Source organism: Coregonus lavaretus (genome assembly GCF_964263955.1).
Source record: "Coregonus lavaretus genome assembly, chromosome: 22".
Lineage (NCBI taxonomy): Eukaryota > Metazoa > Chordata > Actinopteri > Salmoniformes > Salmonidae > Coregonus > Coregonus lavaretus.
This window is the reverse complement of record NC_140009.1, coordinates 41,977,826-42,000,286: the sequence shown is the minus strand read 5'-3', so window position 1 is coordinate 42,000,286 and position 22,461 is coordinate 41,977,826. Positions and strand designations below refer to the sequence as shown.

Genomic DNA, 22,461 nt, shown 5'->3' with positions numbered 1-22,461 from the left:
CTCTAGAGCAGTGATGTTTTGGGGCTGTCGCTGGGCAACACGGACTTTCAACTCCCTCCAAAGATTTTCTATGGGGTTGAGATCTGGAGACTGGCTAGGCCACTCCAGGACCTTGAAATGCTTCTTACGAAGCCACTCCTTCGTTGCCCGGGTGGTGTGTTTGGGATCATTGTCATGCTGAAAGACCCAGCCACGTTTCATCTTCAATGCCCTTGCTGATGGAAGGAGGTTTTCACTCAAAATCTCACGATACATGGCCCCATTCATTCTTTCCTTTACACGGATCAGTCGTCCTGGTCCCTTTGCAGAAAAACAGCCCCAAAGCATGATGTTTCCACCCCCATGCTTCACAGTAGGTATGGTGTTCTTTGGATGCAACTCAGCATTCTTTGTCCTCCAAACACGACGAGTTGAGTTTTTACCAAAAAGTTATATTTTGATTTCATCTGACCATATGACATTCTCCCAATCCTCTTCTGGATCATCCAAATGCACTCTAGCAAACTTCAGACGGGCCTGGACATGTACTGGCTTAAGCAGGGGGACACGTCTTGCACTGCAGGATTTGAGTCCCTGGCGGCGTAGTGTGTTACTGATGGTAGGCTTTGTTACTTTGGTCCCAGCTCTCTGCAGGTCATTCACTAGGTCCCCCCGTGTGGTACTGGGATTTTTGCTCACCGTTCTTGTGATCATTTTGACCCCACGGGGTGAGATCTTGCATGGAGCCCCAGATCGAGGGAGATTATCAGTGGTCTTGTATGTCTTCCATTTCCTAATAATTGCTCCCACAGTTGATTTCTTCAAACCAAGCTGCTTACCTATTGCAGATTCAGTCTTCCCAGCCTGGTGAAGGTCTACAATTTTGTTTCTGGTGTCCTTTGACAGCTCTTTGGTCTTGGCCATAGTGGAGTTTGGAGTGTGACTGTTTGAGGTTGTGGACAGGTGTCTTTTATACTGATAACAAGTTCAAACAGGTGCCATTAATACAGGTAACGAGTGGAGGAAAGAGGAGCCTCTTAAAGAAGAAGTTACAGGTCTGTGAGAGCCAGAAATCGTGCTTGTTTGTAGGTGACCAAATACTTATTTTCCACCATAATTTGCAAATAAATTCATAAAAAATCCTACAATGTGATTTTCTGGATTTTCTTTCCTCAATTTGTCTGTCATAGTTGACGTGTACCTATGAAAATTACAGACCTCTCTCATTTTTTTAAGTGGGAGAACTTGCACAATTGGTGGCTGACTAAAAACTTTTTTTCCCCACTGTACATGGACGATACATGGAGATGATATACGACAACTCTTAGAAATAATCTAAGAAGGTGTCCATGTATGCCGATGACTCAAGTTTTATATTAAGTCCGCAAGCTAGATCCCTGCAATGTCTAATTCAAGATCTAAGTAACTTTTCTGGCCTCTCAGGTCTAAAACCTAATTATGATAAGTGTACCATATTACGTATTGGATCTTTAAAAGAAACAACTTTTACATTACCCTGCAGTTTACCTATAAAAAGTAGACATGCTTGGTATTCATATCACAAAATATATAAATAAACTCTCCACAATGAATTTCAATAGAAAACTAGTAAAAATAGACAAGATCCTGCAACAGGTAAATACCTGTCTATTAATGGAAAAATTACACTGATTAACTCCTTAGTCATATCTCAGTTTACTCACTTACTTATGGCGCTGCCTACTCTTGATGATTCGTTTTTTAAATAATCTGAGCAAAATTGTTTTTGCTTTATCTGGGAAGCTAAACCAGACAAAATAAAGCATGTCTATCTATGTAATGAATATGAACTTAGTGGGTTGTGATTATTAAATATAAAAGCACACAGTTTTACTTGAACCCAAAATGGTTCTCAAGTAGATTACTAAGAAAAGGTCATCCACTGTTTAAAAATTGCCTTTTTGCCTTTGTGCCGATTGCCATGTCTAATTTTTGATTAATTGAAAATTAAACCTTCTTCAAAGTATCTCTCTTTTTCAAACAAGCATTGCAGAGCTGGTTACAATTTCAATTTCATCCCCAAGAAAAGAGAACAAATATGATGGTTGAACTCAATTATACTCGTTGGTAAAATACCAGTATTTATGGACAATATGTTTGATAAGTGTATTTTGTTTTTAAATTATATTGTAATTTGGAATGGTAGAGTTATGTCTTTCATGGAGTTATCGCAATTGTATGGAAAGGTCTGGTCAATCCAAGATTACAACCAATTGATTACAGCATTACCCCAAAAATGGAGGAGGCGGGGCAGCGGGAGGAGGTAGGGAACTGGTCTGTCTGCCCAATATATAGTATAGTCCACCAAGTATCCAAACTGGTGGAGGAACAAAAATTGCATAAATAGGAAAGTATACCAGTTTAATTTGAGGACCAGGATGTTGACTGCTGTGCCATATAGATTGCAAAATAGCTGGGAAGAGATTTGTGATGTACCGATTCCATGGCACAGGGTGTAAGAGTTGATATATAAACCGACGCAAGGTTAAAGACTTCGTGCTTTTCAGCTAAAATTATTGTGCAGAATGCCACCAACAACATTTTGAATATTTGGGGAATACAATCATCGTAGCTCTGCAGATTTTGCTGTGAGGATACAGAATCAATAGACCATTTGTTCTGGTATTGCCCTCAGGTAGCCTGTTTCTGGTCTCAGATTCAGGAATGGCTAAAAAAACATAACATAAATCTAAAATTGACCCTAGAAATAGCATTGTTGGGAGATCTGGAGAGACCTGGTCAGTCAATTACTAGTATACTAATACTCTTAGTAAAAGTATTTATCTTCAACTCTCTATGTGGATTCTATTTGATTAGATAAAAATGGTATGTTAAACATCACAGCATAGTTGAAAGATATATGGCGAGAAAGATTCTGAAGGGGGGGGGCTGGAGAGCTATCGTGGAAACAGTGGTGGATCTTGGATGGTTGGTGGCCTGGCAGTTGGGAGCTTGGGCCGTTGGCCGATAGGTCGCTGATTCGGGTCCCCGATTTGACTTGGTGGGAGATCTGTCGACGTGCCCTTAGGCTGGGCGCTTGACCCTGGTTGTTCCTGTGGGTCGCTCTGGATGGGTGTCTGCTAGATGACTGAATGTAATGTAAATGTTGAGCGGCTTCACTGCAGGTAGATTGTATGTTTTATTTTCACACAAAAGAAAATATCCCAAAAAACCAGCCACTCCTAATTAGGATCTCCATTTTCCACCCCACGTCCAACTTCTCCCTTTTCCAACTTCTACATTCAACCTCCACACTCCATCCTCCAACATTTCCCCAAAACGCTGTCGTGACTTCATCCCATAATCTTACCTGACCTTTGCACCCCCACATCCACCATCGACCCTTATTGATGAGATGATTCCTAATAATGAGCATGGTGCTTATCATCCAACGCACCAGGGCTGTTCTCTGAAACATTTTCAATGACTGTTTATGTACTACAGTACTACTGAAGACATTCTGACTCTTTGGCTTTATCCCCTACTCTCTCTCCCCTCACTAGGAGCTGCTGAAGCGGACGCCCAAGAAGCACGTGGACTACCCTGCGGTGGAGGAGGCCCTGCAGGCCATGAAGGCAGTGTGCTCCAACATCAATGAGACCAAGAGGCAGATGGAGAAACTGGAGGCCCTGGAGCAGCTGCAGTCGCACATCGAGGGCTGGGAGGTGAGGGATTCTATTCTATTTTAGACCATGGGGCTAGGATGCACCCTATAGGTCACCATTGATGGAGGGAGAGGAGAGAGGTAGAGCGGAGGGGGATGGGAGTGAGGGCAGAGGAGTGCTCGAAGGTGAGAAAAGGGGGGGGGGGAGTGTACGATAAAGTTGAGGGGAGATAGAAGGGTGAGAGGGACATGAAGGCAGAAGGAGGGGTGTGCTAGAAAGGTGAGAGAAAGGGGGGGGAATTAGAAGGAGGAGAGAGAGAGGGGTGGGAGGTGAGGAGAAAGATTGAGAGGTGTGAGATAAAGATGGATGAGAGTCAGATGAAGATGGATGAGAGTCAGATGAAGATGGATGAGAGAGAGAAAAGGGCAAGGTTCTCCTTTATATAGAAATGGGACATGTGACCGGAAAGGGATGGAAAAGGGAAGCTCTGAGTTTGGAGATTTGTCAATGGATTGCCCCACTCTCTCTCTAGCTCTCTCTCTATCTCTATCTCTCACACACACATTATGTACACACATACTGTACACACACACACACTGTCCACCTCCTTGACCCCATCTCCACAGCTGTGGCGAAAAAACTTTGGCCAGTTTTCGAGAGTCCACTGAACCCTGAGCACATTTCATTTTCTGTGACGGTAAAACACTCCTCCAGCCTCCCAAATCCAAATCACCAGCGTGCACAGGGCATGGACAGGGCTTGGGAGCGGAGCTGGGTGCCCAGTGCGTTTTTCACACCTCCCTCACCCTCCACAACAGAGCCCTTGTCTCCTGACTCCCCTCGGGCCCCCGAGAGGACAATCCACCCTCTCAGGAGCCAAGGGAAGGCCAATGGGGCACCCTGCCCAATATCACGATGTCATTGCGGTCCCTTCCACAGATCAATGTGTTGTGTTGATATAGGAATGTGATCGTCGTTTTTTTCTCTCCAATATCTCTAATTCAATTCTACCCACTGACGTGGGGGCAGTTGGACATCTGTGTTTGGAATTGGTTCTCTCATATCACTTTGCATTGACCCCTAGAAGTCAAAACATGTCTTAGGATGAACGAATAATGGGACATAGAGCCTCCGTCTACTCTCTTCCGTATCACAGTCCATCCTCATGAAAGGCACTGCCCTCCCTTGCTCCCTTTAAGCACTCCATCTTTAGCCCATTAGTCCTACTTTCTCCACTCCTCCACGCTCCAGTTTAATTACCTCTCCACTCCTAATGGGAATGTAGGAGTGCAGAATCAAGGCCCAGGCGCATTACCGTTGCACTGATAGACAGACAGCTCCCTCCCGCCCTCCTTCCCCCAATCCTCCATCCCTCCATCCCCCACTTGCCTTTCTGCACAGTTAAACATGGAATTGGATTGATCGGGCGAAACGTTATCTGTCTGCTAGGCCGGTTGGAATCCATCTGACCTGAAATGGCACCCTTTTCTCTTTATAGTGCACTATTCCCTATATCTGGGGTACTCAAGTACTATTTGAGAAGGTCTGGTCACACAAATTTCCTAGGTGGCAAAGGTCCAGATGGATAATGTAATTTATCAACGTAGTAACAAACCCCCACCTCACAACCCATGTGACCCCAAACTGTTCACACACCTCTTTTTGGTTGAGAGAACATTTTGCAGTTTTAAACCTAAATCCCACAATTCTACACATTTTGCATGGGGCAGAGATATAATTATTTTCTGTTTTAAAGCTAATTTCCTGCAGTTCTACGCATTCTTCCATGTCTTATGTGTGTTTATATGATACCAGGGGTCAAAGCCCGACAAAGGAAAAGAAAGTGGGGCCTGCGGTCTGTATTGACCCTGTTCTGGGTCCAGATCCGGTCCGCCAGTTGAGTATGGGGGCCCTATATAGTGCACTACTTTCGACCAGGGCCCTTAGGGTGCCATTTCGGACGTACCCCCTTACATTATTAACGTCACAGCTAAAGTCACATAGGTCAACCTTTTGAAAATCCCTTTAGCTTTCTTGTTTACATTTTGTGGTAGTGTATAACCCTAAAAATACTGCCTTAAATATGTCACATCTAATGACTAAATAGTGATTAATTGAGCTAAAGTTCAACCACGTTGTCAAAAAGGTTAATTGGCCACACACTGAGTCATATTAATTTGGTTTGACATGACTCCTTGTTGGTCCGTTTTCAGCTGTTCGACTTCGACATTGAAAGGCCACCAAGCTCTTGTTCCCTGTGAGAAAGTGAGACTGTGGTTTATGTTTTCCATAAGAAGCAACGCAAGCAGAACAGTGTTTTTTGCACTTAACCTTTTCACAAGTACCAACAAATGTGTGGGATCATTCTACAGTGGTCCCTGCAGCGTACGCTCAATCCGGTGTGATTAGAACGCTTATTTAGAATGTTGAGTTTCGAGTAACGCAACAGTCAGCATTTGAGCTAGCCACACTGTTTTTTTCACAGAAACATTTGGCGAAAACACAGTCCTTACAAAGTTATGTCCTGAATGTGACCAGTTGATTTTTGTAGCGACAGCATACACAATCATCCAAACCGGAAAATGTAGGCTACATTAGTCCTAGCGCTAACTGATGAAAGATTGACGTAACACAAGCCGTCATATTTAGAGAACTCTCGGCTGACAGAAACCACAATATAAATTAGCTAATAGCAATTACTATTTATAATTCATCACATCACGGGTGAGCTCACCATTGATCGAAATAATTCAGTAAAATACTTTCTAGAAAACGAAAATAATCAGACGATGGGTAGTTTGTGCGCGCCGCCGTGTTTGTTTTTCTTGTCAACCAAAGATAATAAGAGGATGAGTTTGGTCTGTTTGCAGTGTGCATGTTGAAGGGGGTGTGTCATCTACGATCATTCACGTCCCTTCATTCACTTCCGGAAGTTTACTTGAAAGATGAGTGAACCATTCCTTCACCTCATTATAACATCTCTGGTCAGACAGACGTTTATGTGACAGCCAGAATGCATTGCATAATGTCAACAAACATGGCGCCACACATAGCTGGCAAATAGCTTAGCATTAGCTCATTATAATCAGTACAACCTTCAAAAAAGTATTTTACACACATCATAGGTGTCCATTACAATCTATGCAATAATCGGAATGCATTATTTGTCACCAGTACTTGAAGACATGTGAATAAAACTGTAAATACATTATGCTCCATATATACATACACTACCGTTCAAAAGTTTGGGGTCACTTAGAAATGTCCTTGTTTTTGTCCTTGTTTTTTGTCCATTAAAATAACATAAAATTGATCAGAAATACAGTGTAGACATTGTTAATTGTGTAAATGGCTATTGTAGCTGGAAACGGCTGATTTTTAATGGAATATCTACATAGGCGTACAGAGGCCCATTATCAGCAACCATCAGTCCTGTGTTCCAATGGCACGTTGTGTTTGCTAATCCAAGTTTATCATTTTAAAAGGCTAATTGATCATTAGAAAACCCTTTTGCAATTATGTTAGCACAGCTGAAAACTGTTGTGCTGATTTAAAGAAGCAATAAAACTGGCCTTCTTGAGACTAGTTTAGCAATTGTGGGTTCGATTACAGGCTCAAAATGGCCAGAAACAAAGAACTTTCTTCTGAAACTCGTCAGTCTATTCTTGTTCTGAGAAATGAAGGCTATTCCATGCGGGAAATTGCCAAGAAACTGAAGATCTCGTACAACGCTGTGTACTACTCCCTTCACAGAACAGCACAAACTGGCTAAAAACCAGAATAGAAAGAGGAGTGGGAGGCCCCGGTGCACAACTGAGCAAGAGGACAAATACATTAGAGTGTCTAGTTTGAGAAACAGACGCCTCACAGGTCCTCAACTGGCAGCTTCATGAAATAGTACCCGCAAAACACCAGTCTCAACGTCAACAGTGAAGAGGCGACTCTGGGATGCTGACCTTCTAGGCAGAGTTGCAAAGAAAAAGCCATATCTCAGACTGGCCAATAAAAGATTAAGATGGGCAAAAGAACACATACATTGAACAAAGGAAGATTGGAAAAAAGTGTTATGGACAGACAAATCCAAGTTTGAGGTGTTCGGATCACAAAGAAGAACATTTGTGAGACGCAGACCAAATGAAAAGATGCTGGAGGAGTTCTTGATGCCATCTGTCAAGCATGGTGGAGGTAATGTGATGGTCTGGGGGTGCTTTGGGGGAGATTTGTGCAGGGTAAAAGGGATCTTGAAGAAGGAAGGCTATCACTCCATTTTGCAACGCCATGCCATACCCTGTGGACAGCGCTTGATTGGAGCCAATTTCCACCTACAACAGGACAATGACCCAAAGCAAAGCTCCAAACTATGCAATAACTATTTAGGAAAGAAGCAGTCAGCTGGTATTCTGTCTATAATGGAGTGGCCAGCACAGTCACCGGATCTCAACCCTATTGAGCTGTTGTGGGAGCAGCTTGACCATATGGTACATAAGAAGTGCCCATCAAGCCAATCCAACTTGTGGGAGGTGCTTCAGGAAGCATGGGGTGAAATCTCTTCAGATTACCTCAACCAATTTGCAACTAGAATGCCAAAGGCCTGCAAGGCTTTAATTGCTGCAAATGGAGGATTCTTTGATGAAAGCAAAGGTTGAAGGACACATTTATTATTTCTATTAAAAATCATTATTTCTAACCTTGTTAATGACCACATTTCCTATGCATTTTGCTGTATTTCCTATTCAAATTCATTTCATGTATGTTTTCATGGAAAACAAGGACATTTCTAAGTGACCCCAAACTTTTGAACGGTAGTGTACATACATACATACATACATACATGCATGCATGCATGCATACATGAGTGTGCAAAGCTGTCATCAAGGCAAAAGGTGGCTATTTGAAGAATCTCAAATATAAAATAGATTTTGATTTGTTTAACACTTTTTTGGTTACTAAGTTATTCCATATGTGTTATTTCATAGTTTTGATGTCTTCACTATTATTCTACAATGTAGAAAATAGTAAAAATAAAGAAAAACCCTTGACCGGTAGTGTACATACTGTATGCTACAGTAGAAACAACAACATGATATACAACAAATAAGGCACTTACTTATGGAATGTATTCATGTCCAAAGTTATTATTTGTAAGGAAAACAACAACTAAGGCAATGCGAGCGTTTGTTCACGACTGTGCAAATGTCTGCATACTTGATCTGCGGAAACACTGGGGAAGTGCTTGGGCTCTCCTCGAAGAGAGAAGTTTGGCCGGCTCAGTAAAGCCTCAAACATAAATTGTCCACAACACTGAAATGGGCTACTTCTATGTGAATTAATGAGGAGGCGGAACACACCTCAATTCAAACTGCTGTTAGAAAATAATACTTAGCCTGTAGATAATTAGCAGGCAGCGGGTGTTAATAGTCCTGTTGCGTAACAATCACATTTTGGAACAGTGAGTGCATTCTGACATCACGTGCATAAAACAACTCACGCTGGGTGAGACCGTTAGAGATATTTGGAACTCAAGTGTGAAAAGGTTAAAGGCTGGTTTCTGGTTGCACAGCTGACTTTTGTCTTATGTTAAGGGTAATTTAAAATGTTCAGGGAAGGACTTGATTGTGTTGTGTACTCTATTGATATGTTCTGTAACATATCTGTAGCTCAATTGGTAGAGCATGGCGCTTGTAACGCCAGGGTAGTGGGTTCGATCCCCGGGACCACCCATACGTAAAAATGTATGCACACATGACTGTAAGTCGCTTTGGATAAAAGCGTCTGCTAAATGGCATATTATTATTATTATTATTAACAGTAGGAGTGAATAAGGGTGTCGGCTGTTGTTCATTCCATCCTATTGGCACAATGAAATGGAAACAAATAGTTTGAACGAATCCAATGTCATCTGATGTATGAATTTTCACAGCTGCCTTTTGTATTGTTTGATTGGGGTCTTGCACTCCTATGGTAAATCAATTCTGTGTGAAGGGTGAAAGAGAATTGGTAATCATTTTTGAAATCATTATTGTACTTGCGTACACACTCACACAATAAACAGCTGCTACTGTTTATTATCTATCCTGTTGCCTAGTCACTTTACCCCTACCTATGTGTACATATATACCTCAATTACTTCGTACCACTGCACATCGACTCGGTACAGGTACCCCGTGTATATAGCCAAGTTATCGTTACTCGTTGTGTATTTATTCCTTGTGTTATAATTTTTTTATGTTCCGCTGCATTGTTGGGAAGGGCACATAAGTAAGAATTTAACTTCTAGTCTACACCTGTTTTTTACGATGCATGTGACAAATACAATTTGATTTGATTTGAGAGATGATGACAGGCACCAGTGATTTAATTGCCACCCTCTCTTGACTGTCCTGACGGGCCACCCCCAGGGCACCAATCTGACTGACATCTGTACCGAGCTGCTTCTCCATGGGAACCTGCTCAAGATCTCCGCCGGCAACATCCAGGAGAGAGTCTTCTTCCTGTTTGACAACCTCCTGGTCTACTGCAAGAGGAAGTCCAGGTGAGATTGGGTAGGATTGGAAGGAGGGAGGAAGTCATGCACCTCAGGAAAGTGGCAGGAATGTGTTTTCATTCATTGACGAGAAGTCACCATAGAAAGAAGCCATACGGGGAAAAACAGAGTAAATCGCCAAATCCTGTTTGTGTAGTGTGTACCAAGCTCATTTTATATGCAAACAAAACAAGCCAACCTAACGCGTGCGTGCGTACTTACGCCTGTGTGTGCTTGAGCACTGTAAAGTTGTTTTTTCAAAGTTGCCAACAATAAACTGCTGGCACCCGCCCACCCGACTAGAATCACTACTCTCGACGGGTCTGACCTAGAGTATGTGGACAACTACAAATACCTAGGTGTCTGGTTAGACTGTAAACTCTCCTTCCAGACTCACATTAAGCATCTCCAATCCAAAGTTAAATCTAGAATCGGCTTCCTATTTCGCAACAAAGCCTTCTTCACTCATGCTGCCATACATGCCCTCGTAAAACTGACTATCCTACCGATCCTTGACTTCGGCGATGTCATTTACAAAATAGCCTCCAACACTCTACTCAGCAAATTGGATGTAGTCTATCACAGTGCCATCCGTTTTGTCACCAAAGCCCCATATACTACCCACCACTGTGACCTGTACGCTCTTGTTGGCTGGATCTCACTACATATTTGTCGCCAAACCCACTGGCTCCAGGCCATCTATAAATCACTGCTAGGCAAATCCCCGCCTTATTTTAGCTCATTGGTCACCATAGCAACACCCACCCGTAGTATGCGCTCCAGCAGGTATATCTCACTGGTCATCCCCAAACCCAACACCTCCTTTGGCCGCCATTCCTTCCAGTTCTCTGCTGCCAATGACTGGAACGAATTGCAAAAATCTCTGAAGCTGGAGACTCTTATCTCCCTCACTAACTTTAAGCATCAGTTGTCAGAGCACCTTACCGATCACTGCACCTGTACACAGCCCATCTGAAATTAGCCCACCCAACTACCTCATCCCCATATTGTTATTTATTTTGCTCATTTGCACCCCAGTATCTCTATTTGCACATCATCTCTTGCACATCTATCATTCCAGTGTTAATACTAATTGTAAATATTTTGCACTATGGCCTATTTATTGCCTTACCTCCATAACTTACTACATTTGCACACACTGTACATATATTTTCTGTTGTATTTTTGACTTTATGTTTTGTTTTACCCCATATGTAACTCTGTGTTGTTGTTTTTATCGCACTGCTTTGCTTTATCTTGGCCAGGTCGCAGTTGTAAATGAGAACTTGTTCTCAACTGGCTTACCTGGTTAAATAAAAAAATAAAACGTTCTGAGCAGGAATTTCACATTTTCACCATTTTATGTTCAATTTCGTAGGGTTACTGGGAAGAAATCCACAAAGAGGACCAAGTCCTTCAACGGCCCCCTGTACATGTTCAGAGGAAGAATCAACACAGAGGTGATGGAGGTGGAAAACGTTGAGGATGGAACAGGTTCGTGCCAGCCCCACCAGTCTTCAGTTCATATAGGAGCATCCACCCATCCCTCTATCCACACTCTTTTCATTCGTTCATTCATTCATTCATTCATTCATTCATTCATTCATTCATTCATTCATTCATTCATTCATTCATTCATTCATTCATTCATTCATTCAGTCATCCATTCATCCATTCATCCATTTTCTTTCTATGTATTCTTTCTTTGCTACGGTGTTAATTAGGCTTTATACCTGTTTGTTTCATGTGAATTCTTTACCCTCCCCAAGACAATATTTTAGATTAGCTGGTAGAGTAGATTACACAAAGCTAATGAGTGTTTACAGTTTGGGTGAGGCGATAAAATCTTGCATAGGTTTTTCACATTTGAACTGCTTACAAACGGTCAGGTGATTTTATATGAATCTGAGGTCTGCACATTGGTTCAGAGCGGATGCACCAACCTGCATTTCAAACCTTTGAACTATTGGGATGCCTGCTGTTGCAAGAACTGGCACTTACCAACTACAACACTGTTTTGTTCGTGTGGTTTATTGCACACCAGCATGTTATTTTCAGGTCTTGGGTTCAGATATTAGTTAAAATCATTCAAATACTTTAGTTGTGCTTAATCGAGCTTGCCTGGGGCAATAGAAATGATGAAGTAGGCCCTAAAATGCTAACCCCACCGATCTTGCACTCCAGACAGGCTCAAGGAAATGTTCAAAGTATTTGAAAGATTTCAAGGACTATTTGAACCCAGGTCTGGTTGTTTTCTGTGAGGGGGTTATAGTTGTAGCCCTAGCTGCAGGGGTATGAATGCACTTCTTCTTTAATCATACCCATTTTCACTCACCACACTGGCAAGATGAAGCATGGGTTCACATGCCTCTTCTCTGTGCCCCACGGGCTGTTTGCTGCCTGTCGCTTCGTGCTTTCAGAGGAAACCACAAAGAAAAACATGTTCTCTCTCCGCATGTTTCTCAGAGAGACCATATAACCCGATAGTGAGACCAAGGTCATGTGCCATTTTTACACTGCCAGCTTAGCTTGTGTCTGTCTAAGGTTGATCATGTGTTGATTTGTAGCATTGTAGAAGCCCAGCGAATCACCCTTGAAATAGCTGCACTTTTACACCATTCCATTGACAGTTTTAGAGTATTAAGGACAATACCGAGTGAAGATGTTTGAACAAGATTTGTGGTTTGTTCTTCAACTAAATATTACAACATTGACATGCACTGACAACCGCAGCTAGACAACATGTAAAAAAACTCATCCATATGTAAACAAAGCGAAGGCCAGTTCCTCGTTCGCTCAAGGAGACCTTTTTAGCGTGAGTGTGTATACACGGTCACACCTCTTTCATTGGATGAATGCAATAACATCATCCTCCTACATCTACTATTGTTTGATACCATTCCCCATGCACACCAAAACATGATTAGCTCTCCCTATGCCTCCCTCCCTCCAGGCCATGGGGTTTCACATCTTTTTATGTGACCTTTTAACATTACACTAATGCACCTCCATTAGCCCAGCTCATTCATTATGCATTACAGTCACCTGGAGCCAAATAGCTGATAAGATTGAGAGAGAGAGAGCGAGAGAGAGAGACTTTCTGTCGAGTCAGCAGAAAGATGTATTTTACTGCTCTGTTTGGTAGTTTTTTTTATTAGCAGTACTTACAGAATGATGGATATTTCAACTCCAAGGTGTTTCAAATATAAGTGACGCTTGAGAGTGGTGTGGCCAGGCAGGCTGTATTACCCTCCAAGTTTGTTACAACTGAGTTCAGTAACACTGCATGTTTTATCGGCAAGTAAAAAAGGTAGTACAGTGTTGATATCAATGTCTATCAACAGAATTGCGGTAAAACATTTTAATAAAGGTTATTTCTAGAAAAGGACTCACGTGGGGGGTGTACTGTACCATGGTCCCTTACTTGTTTTGTTCCTCTTTTCTCAGCTGACTACCACAGCAACAACTACACGGTGACCAACGGCTGGAAGATCCACAACACGGCCAAGAACAAGTGGTTCGTCTGCATGGCCAAGAACGCAGAGGACAAGCAGAAGTGGCTCGACGCCATTTTGAGGGAACGAGAGCAGAGAGAGAGTGAGTAGAATGAAAAGAGGGATGTCACTCACACTCCTTCCCTCCCACCTCCATGGAGTGTGTGAAAGAATGCTATCATGTTTTCTGGTTGTACTGGCTGACCACCTAGACTGATACAGTATCTCAGCAATGCTACGCTATGGGTTGCTAACACAATAAGGGTTCAGATAAACAAATGGTTAGCGTTGCAAGAGGGAACAAAATAATTCCTTCTGTCTGTTGTGAGAGCTCCAATTGTAGCACGCATGCATGCAAATGAATTGGTACATCACTAGGGCTGTTGTGGTATGCTTATGGTATGTGGATTATGATACAGTATGTCTTACTACCCAGAGTCTCTCTAGCTAGCTTTTGTTTCATAAATAAAGTCTTAAGATCGTGACATGATGACCTAGAACTGTGTTGCCAAATATATGCAGAAGAACATGACCTGGAGTTAAACATTCAAAGGAAAGAGCCAGTCGCTTCATACGTTGCGAGACCCATGTTTGCTAATCAACACCCCTGAGAGAGAGCACTTTATCGAGCAGTTAATTCACAAACAAACCCAAGATGCGCAAAAAACAGACTATTCAATCCCAGCCAGAGCCCGAAAAAGAGCAATAGCAGCAGCTTGGTCAGAAACAGTAACGCACCGAGAAAGTATTGCAACACAGTTCCCATCACGGGTGTTGTCTAGACGTCTATACCGTGGTATGAAAATGAGACTCGTAACACATTTTGGATGCCATTTTTCGAACTGGTGTGGAGTGATTGCAGACTTTTGATATGAATTGGCAGCTTGGGCGCAGGTTTCCCGAACTGTGTAATTAATAGTGTGTTCAAATTGAGTCACACCCAAAACATCCAGTCACTCGAATAAAGTTCTTATCACTTTGTCCTCTCTAAAAAGAATGGCACTAAAACACCACTTCATCTGGTTAAAACATATGCTATTTGCTATAGTGTTTGACTAAAAACATGTATTTTGAGGAAGATGGGTTATTTGTTGTTGTTAAGTGTCATTGTAAGCACACTTACTCCTCTTGTTTAATGACTTTCCCTAAACATTTTAGCTTACTTCCATCTTTTGACTTCAAAATGTAAAAGTGTCTTCTTGTGGACTAAGGACACCTGTTCAGCACTGGCCACCTGTCTTTATGTTTGTGCGCATTGGGGGGGGGGGGGTGCCAATAAAGCTTTAAAGGCTTTTACAGGATTCTGTGGCTGTAGGCATGCCCGGTGACACCTGATAGCATTGGAGGCAGAAATCACAACAGCTTACCACCAAGCTGTACGTGTATGGCAATGACTCAACTTAAACAGCCGTGGGTTTTGAACACATAACCACACCTGGTTCTAGCTGTGTACAACAAAGCTTGAATATTTCAAATGTAGCAAATGAGCCTTCCGCATGGACTTGAGTGAGCGGTCACAGCAGAAGTCATGGTATCAGCACTTGATCCTGTGGCTAAAGTCGAGAAGTGGAACTTTCCAGAGTACAAAGGGCCATGCTGGGTATTGGGTTACGTTAGGCGGAAATTGACCTGAGGCTAATAAATGCCAGATCAGTCACAGTGCAGCCAACCCTACCCCCCAACCTTAACCCCAACCCCCCTCCCTGAACCCCCGGCCTAGCCCACATCTGGAAGGTTTGACCATGGCCATTGCATCCCTTTCATCCCTGTTTCACTATTGATACCTGACCCATTGTTGCATTCCAATTTCCCCCAGCACACCTCTTTAAAATGGCACTGACTTCAGTTGGACGTTTTGGTTGTGGCCCCTTTAAATACTCCCAAGACAGAGCCGTTGTTTTTGCCCTGCCAGCTGGATGGGTCTGGGATCATCTTATCAGAGCTTTTGTGGTGGTTGAGGGAAAATGAGTGGGCTAGCATGTTAGCCGGTTAGCTTGTGCCTGTGAGGGTGGGAAGAGGTGGCCTCTCGTCAGGCTCTGACAGCTGGGGCAGCATCCCAGGGTTGAGGCCCCCTGCACCAAGACCAGAACCCTGTCTGTCCAATGGCACTCTTTGTTTGAGTCCACTCCAGCTACTGTCAAGTGTAATCCAACCACACCTCCGTCAGCGGCACCCAGCTCTGGCACACCCGCAAATTGAGTTGGAATTGTCAGAGTCCCATGGTTTAGCAGGACAGAGAGGCTGACAGTGGAGTTTAGCCAGTCAGAGAGCCTGATGATGGATCTCCAAAGTTCAGAGAGCCCAACGGATAGTTTTATCTACAGTATATGGTTTTGAAGCTCTATGAGCATGGTCAACCTTCAAAGGGCTCAACATCAACTGTTGTTTTGAATTGTCTCTGCACATTTTTCATAATTTAACATATTTCTCACTCAGTTGTGTTGCAGCTTGGTAAACATAACTGCTGCTCTACACCAAATATATAAAAACTCAGTGGCGTCACAGTACATTAGCAGGCGAGCGTCAATACAGTACATTGTTCTAGACCTGGACAGATTAACATGTGGATTTCCATCCGAAGGAGGTGGCAGATTTGAGCCGCCATGCTCTGTTCTTCTCCTATCCCTGTACCGTGTCGGATACCCCAACGAGGCCCACAGGCAGGGGCATTGCATCTTCTGACAGCCCGGTGACAGCCTCTCCCCCCTGGGGGCTGAAACGCGTAGACGTCAGAGGGCTGACTGGAGGAAATGGTGGTGTCCTTCAGGGTTCGGTGTTGTGCCCTCTCTTGTTTTTTTTTTGGCAATGTGAGACAAAAGCTGCTGTGACTGCTGCAGCCCCCCCGTGCCAGTCATGGGAATCAGCATGGCTTGTTATGCAGTGAGAGGAGTGATGTAGTCTTTCTCTCATTCACTCTCTCACCACACTGTCTCTGAAAACAAATATCACTGTTGGGTTAGACAACTATTAATAGCAGTTTCTAACACCTTAGGCTTTCGATAATAACAAGTCTCATGAACTTCATATGCAAAATGTTTGGTGTCTGACCCCTTGAGTTTTTCTCTGTTGGTAACAGGTCTGAAGCTGGGGATGGAGCGGGATGCCTACGTTATGATCGCCAAGAAAGGCGAGAAGCTCTACCACATGATGATGACCAAGAGCCGCCACCTGATCAAGGACCGGCGCCGAAAGCTGACTATCGTGCCCAAGTGCTTCATGGGAAAGTGAGTTCTTTCCCACCGAATAGTTAACTGATGAGTGAGGTGTCTGGGAGTTGTTTTCCTCCCTGTGTTGGCAGCCAATCACTTTGTTGTCGGAGGCAACGATTCCCAACGTATACAGAAAGAGCTTCATTAGAGAAGAGACCTTCCCTTTAACTACAAGAGCATAATTTGGAAGACCCTCCCCTCAAGGTGTCTCTGTGAATTAGCATGAACACACACGCCACAGGAATCATACATTTACCCTGCTTTCACAGTGATATGCACAAGCACGCACACCCAAACACACATACATTGCATGAACACACACATACATATATTTTGGCATTAACCCACACACCCACAGAAATTACACATTTAGCCTGCTTTCGCAGAAATGCTCATGAACACACACACACATACACATTTGGCATGAACACACACAGGAAGCACACATTTAGCGTGCTTTCTCAGCAATGCTCACTCACACATACACATTCACACAGCGAGCCACTGGACTGAGCAGCGCTCTCCTTTTTTCTTTCCCCCCAGTCTTTCAATGCCATGAATTAACAATGAGGGCTGGTTTGCCTTCAGTAATGCATTTTCCATTATGCCCCACAGCTCCATAACACAGCGAGATTCCTTTCGGGGGAAGGGAAAAAAGGGGCAACACGGTGTTGATCACTAGGCATTCATTATGGAGTCAGTCAGCATCCAAACCAGGATTTCATTAGTTTGTCAGTTGTCATTATGTCTTATAAGAGTGTGAATTTGAACCCAAAATTAATCTGATACAGAATCCTACACTACAATCAGTGCCCTCCCAATTCCTACTGATAAGAGAACTCATAATGACAACAATTCTTTTTCCAACATCCTATTTGGGCAGTTGGTCGTATTTGGTTCTTCTTTTAGCCTTCCTCTTTCTCAGCCCATTTCCTAATGCAGGTTTCTTTGCTCACATTGGTGCTTGTATTGCATCTTGGGTATGGCAATGCACCAGGACTGTATTCATTGGCACGAAATGGAAGAAAACCGGCCCAAACAGGGAGGGATTATTCTTATTTTATTGTCCAATAAGAAACGCTTGTTTTAGTTTTGTTACAAAACATTTTTCTATGTTTTGCTATTTTGTGCACTAATGAATACGACCCAGGTCTTGTGTATGCTGGATGTGCAAACTGATGTGGTTTTCACAAGATTAATTCATTTGACAGATTAGTATCTTGCACAATAGAACCAACATTTGCAATATCAAGTCAACATAAGTGCTCTATTTCACAAGCGAGTGACCTACTTGACATTTTTACCTCCAGTCCCTTGTTCAAGATGAAGCAAGCCTCATGTTGACTCTGATACAGTATATCCAATAGCTAACTTAGATGACATCATTGTAGCATGCTGTAGCAAAGGAATGTTTGAAGCTTAGGCTTGCTAGCAGAATGTCCGATACACACACATATGCATGCACGCACACATACACACACACGCACGCACACATACACACACACTGAGATAATCCCTTAACTTTATTGTCCACCCTCTCTCTGCTCATCAGCTTGTTTTGCCACACACATACACACACACACAGCCTCACTGTTCCCATCCTTAGCAGTGATTTACTCCTCTGTGTGACTGCTCCAGCGCCCAAATTAACCAGCGCTATTACGTAACAACCCCCCCCCTGTCCTCCACCCCACCAGATCCACGTGAGTCCTGTGTCAATTAGCAGCATGTTGATTTGAGAGCGCCACACATATACACACACACACACGCACACACACTTGCACAGATAGACACAGACTTGTGAGAGGTGCAGTACAGAGACCTGGCTGACAATCACTTCACACACACACACATATCACAGAGCTAAAAGAGCAGCAGCAGTTGGTAGGTGGTGATTTACTCTTTTGATGATGGTAAAATATGCCCATTGTAAATCAGCCGGACAGGCAAGCTCAGGTGTGAGCAGATGGCTCAAGGTGTCTCTGTGATTTAGCATGAACACACACGCTACAGGAATCCCACGTTTACCCTGCTTTCATGGTGATACGCACAAGTACACACACCCAAACACACACTCACACTTTGGCATGAACACACATGCGGGGATCACGCTTTTAGTCTGCATCCGCATCAGGGTAACGCACGCACACAAACATACAAACATTGCATGAACACGTACATGCATACATACATTGCATGAACACACACATACATATATTTTGGCATTAACGCACACACAGAAATTACACATTTATCCTGCTTTGGCATGAATGCTCATGAACACACACACACACACATTCAAATTTGGCATGAACACACATGCAGAGGAATCATACATTTACCCTGCTTTCTCAGCAATGCTCACTCACACATGCACTCGCTCACATTCACGGTTCGTCGTTCAATGGGAAATTGAGTTTGCTCAGTGGCATGGAACATTGAGAAGAGGGAAATTTAATTTCATCTGCTTCAAATATCTGGTTTGCTCAGTGTCTCGAGGGAGAATACACTGAGGAGAGAAAATGCTGTATTTAAGTATGAGGAGGCATATATATGAATGGTGCCACAAAAGCCATGAATTCAGATTGGCACTTTTTGGAGTGAGTGAAAAAAGAAAGCGAGAAAGAGGGTGTTTAAGGCTGGTGGGAGGGAGGACAACGGGAGCAAGGGAGAAGGGGCAGAGGGATAGAAAGGGGTAGGAGATGTGGAAGAGGGGATAAAGAAGGGAAGGGGGAGAGAGAAGGCACAAGTACCGTACCTTTTGGAGCGCTTACCTGTTACAAAGGGGTTTAAAAGGTGTGTGTGCCATATACAATACAGGTGACTGCATACAGTCTAAATTGAATAGCACTAATATCCAGCATCAGGAGTGTCAGTGCCGGGCTGGAACAAAAGCCTGCACAACCTTTGCCTCACCCAGAACAGTAGTTTCCCCTCTCATTTTGAACTAGCCTTGCCTAAAGCTGTATCTGTATTATATACTGTAAGCTGTACTGTATTATATACCATATTCTATACCAGTGGTTCCCAACAAGGGGTACTAGGACCCCTGGGGGTACTTGGCCTATCCACAGGGGGTACTTGAAAAGACTGAAATGCACATGAGAAGGTACTTAAGGGGTACTCTGGGCAGAGCAAAATCAGTCAGTCTGGACCCCAGGAAGACTAGCTGTCATCATGGCATCAGCAAATGGGGATCCCAATAATGAATAATTAAATAATTTATTGGGATCCCCATTTGCTGATGCCATGATGACAGCTAGTCTTCCTGGGGTCCAGCCTGACTGTATCCCATAATATTGGATCTGTGTGGCTCAGGGTTCGATTCCTGCTGGGGCCACATCACACAAATAATGTATGGACTCACTTTGGATTAAAGCATCTTCTAAATGGCATTTGGTCTATTGTCTTTTAAACTCTTAGAACATTGTTTTGTATTTTCTTCTGTGCAAATAAATATGGTCTACATTATTATACTAAAGTGTTGTGTCCTTGTCCCCACAGTGAGTTTGTGTCGTGGCTGATAGAGAGTGGAGAGATCAGCAAGCCAGATGAGGGGGTCAACCTGGGTCAAGCTCTGCTGGAGAACGGAATCATCCACCATGGTGAGAGAACCGCCTCTGTCCTTCATACCATTCTGTCATTCTTTCGGGCTTTTCCCACCTCTCACTTTTTTCTCTCTCCCTCTATGGTTCTCTTTTTCTCCCTCGTTCTCTCTCTCTCTCTCTCTCTCTCTCTCTGTCTCTCTCTTGCTCTCTCTCTCATTCTATATATGTTTCTCTCTATTTCTCCCAATCTTTTTTCTCTTCCTTCTCTCTTTCCATATGCCTTATTATTTGCACTTCATGGGTGTATTTGTTAGCGTTATATTTTCAGTCTCACACTTTCCACGTTCTCTTTCACTGTCTTATATTATTCACACTCTGTTTTACTCATTTCTGTTATTCTCCTCAGTGTTTACTCCTTTCTTACTGTCTCTATCCAATGAGAAAAAATAAGATTCATTTTTCATAAATAGTTACAAAACCATTTCCCAAGGTTTCCACCAGCAGACTTAGTAACTTAGTCACAGGTTTGCAGGTTTACCGATCTAAATTATGCATTGAAAACGGAACGCACAGACACACACACTTAAATCATGTATTTGGCGCTGACAGTGAATCACTTCCTGCCTGCCTGCGTCTAACGCAATAACAGATCTGAGCTATGAATATACCTATTTTGGTCATTGGTAGCTCAATTTGTGTGTGTCGAGTCTCAGCATCTCATACACCAATTTCCCCGTGTTTTCCCCTTTGGACTTTTCATTTATGAAAATGTTGTCAATGGGTCTCCCCTTGCACTGGCTCAATGGATGTTCTGAAAGCGTGTATCTATACTCAGCAGCAACCCTACTGGTTCAATGATGGCTGATAGTGATGAATGTTTAACTAATAAACCAATCAGTTGTTGACCCCTCGCTCTCTCTCTCTCTCGCTCCCTCTCTCTCTTTCTCCCCTCTTTCCCCTATCCCCGTCTCTCTCTCCCCCTCTTCCCACATCCCCGTCTCCCTCTCTCTCTCTCTCTCTTCCCCCCCCTCTTTCTCCTCTCTCTCTCTCTCTCTCTCTCTCTCGGTCCCCCCTCTTTCTCCCCCATCCCCCTCTTCCCTCATCCCTGTCTGTCTCCACCTCTTTCCCTCTCCCCATCACTCTCTCTCTCCCCATCTCTCTCTCTCTTCCCCCCTCTTTCTCTCTCTCTTCCCCCCTCTTTCTCTCTCTCTCTTTCCCCCCTGTTTCCCCCCCCCCCCTCTCTCTCTTTCTATCGCTCTTCTCTCTCTTCTCTCTCTTGACATTTCAGTGTCGGACAAGCACCAGTTCAAGAACGAGCCGGTGTTGTACCGTTTCCGCTACGATGACGGCACCTACAAGGCCAGGAGCGAGATGGAGGACATCATGTCAAAGGTATCGATCTGTGTTGGTGTCAGTTCCATTTCAATTCAGTCAATTCAGGAAGGAAACTGAAATTCTTATTTTCTTCAATGCTTCTCTATGAGAAACATTTGGAATTGGACTTCCAGTTTACTTCCTGAATTGTCTGAATTTAAATGGAACTGACCCCAACCCTGTTATATATCAAGATGAAAAACAGCAAGAGTGCATGTTAGCGCCAAAGCCATAAATAGATATACGTCTGAAAAGTAGTTGTGGGATGTTGGACTTGGGGAGGGCAAGAGCTGTTACTAGATCAAAGCTTAAAGTGATGTCTGAACACATCTGACTGACTCATGTTTTGTTGCGTGAACTATCACTAAGAAGTCAACTTCCGCCAGGTGTCTCTAGCCGACATCCTACAACACTGCTTCTGCTTTTGGACTCTCAGGGGGAATCCTGACTTCCTCTTAAGTCAAATTTTCATGAAGTCATGCATTGATGTCAATAGAAGACAAGGTAAAAATTTGACTTAAGTAGAAGTTAGAATTTGCCCCTGATTTTTAGGGTTGCCTGTTGAGGAGACAGTGACTCAAAACTCGTTCTCTCTCTACTTCTCGTAGGGTGTGAGGCTCTACTGTCGTCTGCACAGCCTGTACATCCCTGTCGCCAAGTAGGTATCCCTCCTCACACTCCTTCTCCTCT

The 22,461-nt window shown here is 43.4% G+C and overlaps 1 protein-coding gene across 1 annotated transcript in view; it reads left to right on the top strand.

The window, feature by feature from the left end:
• LOC311149870 (phosphatidylinositol 3,4,5-trisphosphate-dependent Rac exchanger 1 protein-like) overlaps positions 1 to 22,461 on the top strand; it is a 130,917-nt gene that overhangs the window by 51,738 nt on the left and 56,718 nt on the right. The window contains exons 6-13 of the mRNA XM_084187111.1: positions 3,522 to 3,683; positions 10,022 to 10,155; positions 11,525 to 11,640; positions 13,594 to 13,743; positions 16,717 to 16,864; positions 20,354 to 20,454; positions 21,686 to 21,789; positions 22,380 to 22,429. Of these exons, the coding sequence (XP_084043237.1) occupies positions 3,522 to 3,683; positions 10,022 to 10,155; positions 11,525 to 11,640; positions 13,594 to 13,743; positions 16,717 to 16,864; positions 20,354 to 20,454; positions 21,686 to 21,789; positions 22,380 to 22,429 (965 nt within the window). The remainder of the gene's footprint in view (positions 1 to 3,521; positions 3,684 to 10,021; positions 10,156 to 11,524; positions 11,641 to 13,593; positions 13,744 to 16,716; positions 16,865 to 20,353; positions 20,455 to 21,685; positions 21,790 to 22,379; positions 22,430 to 22,461) is intronic.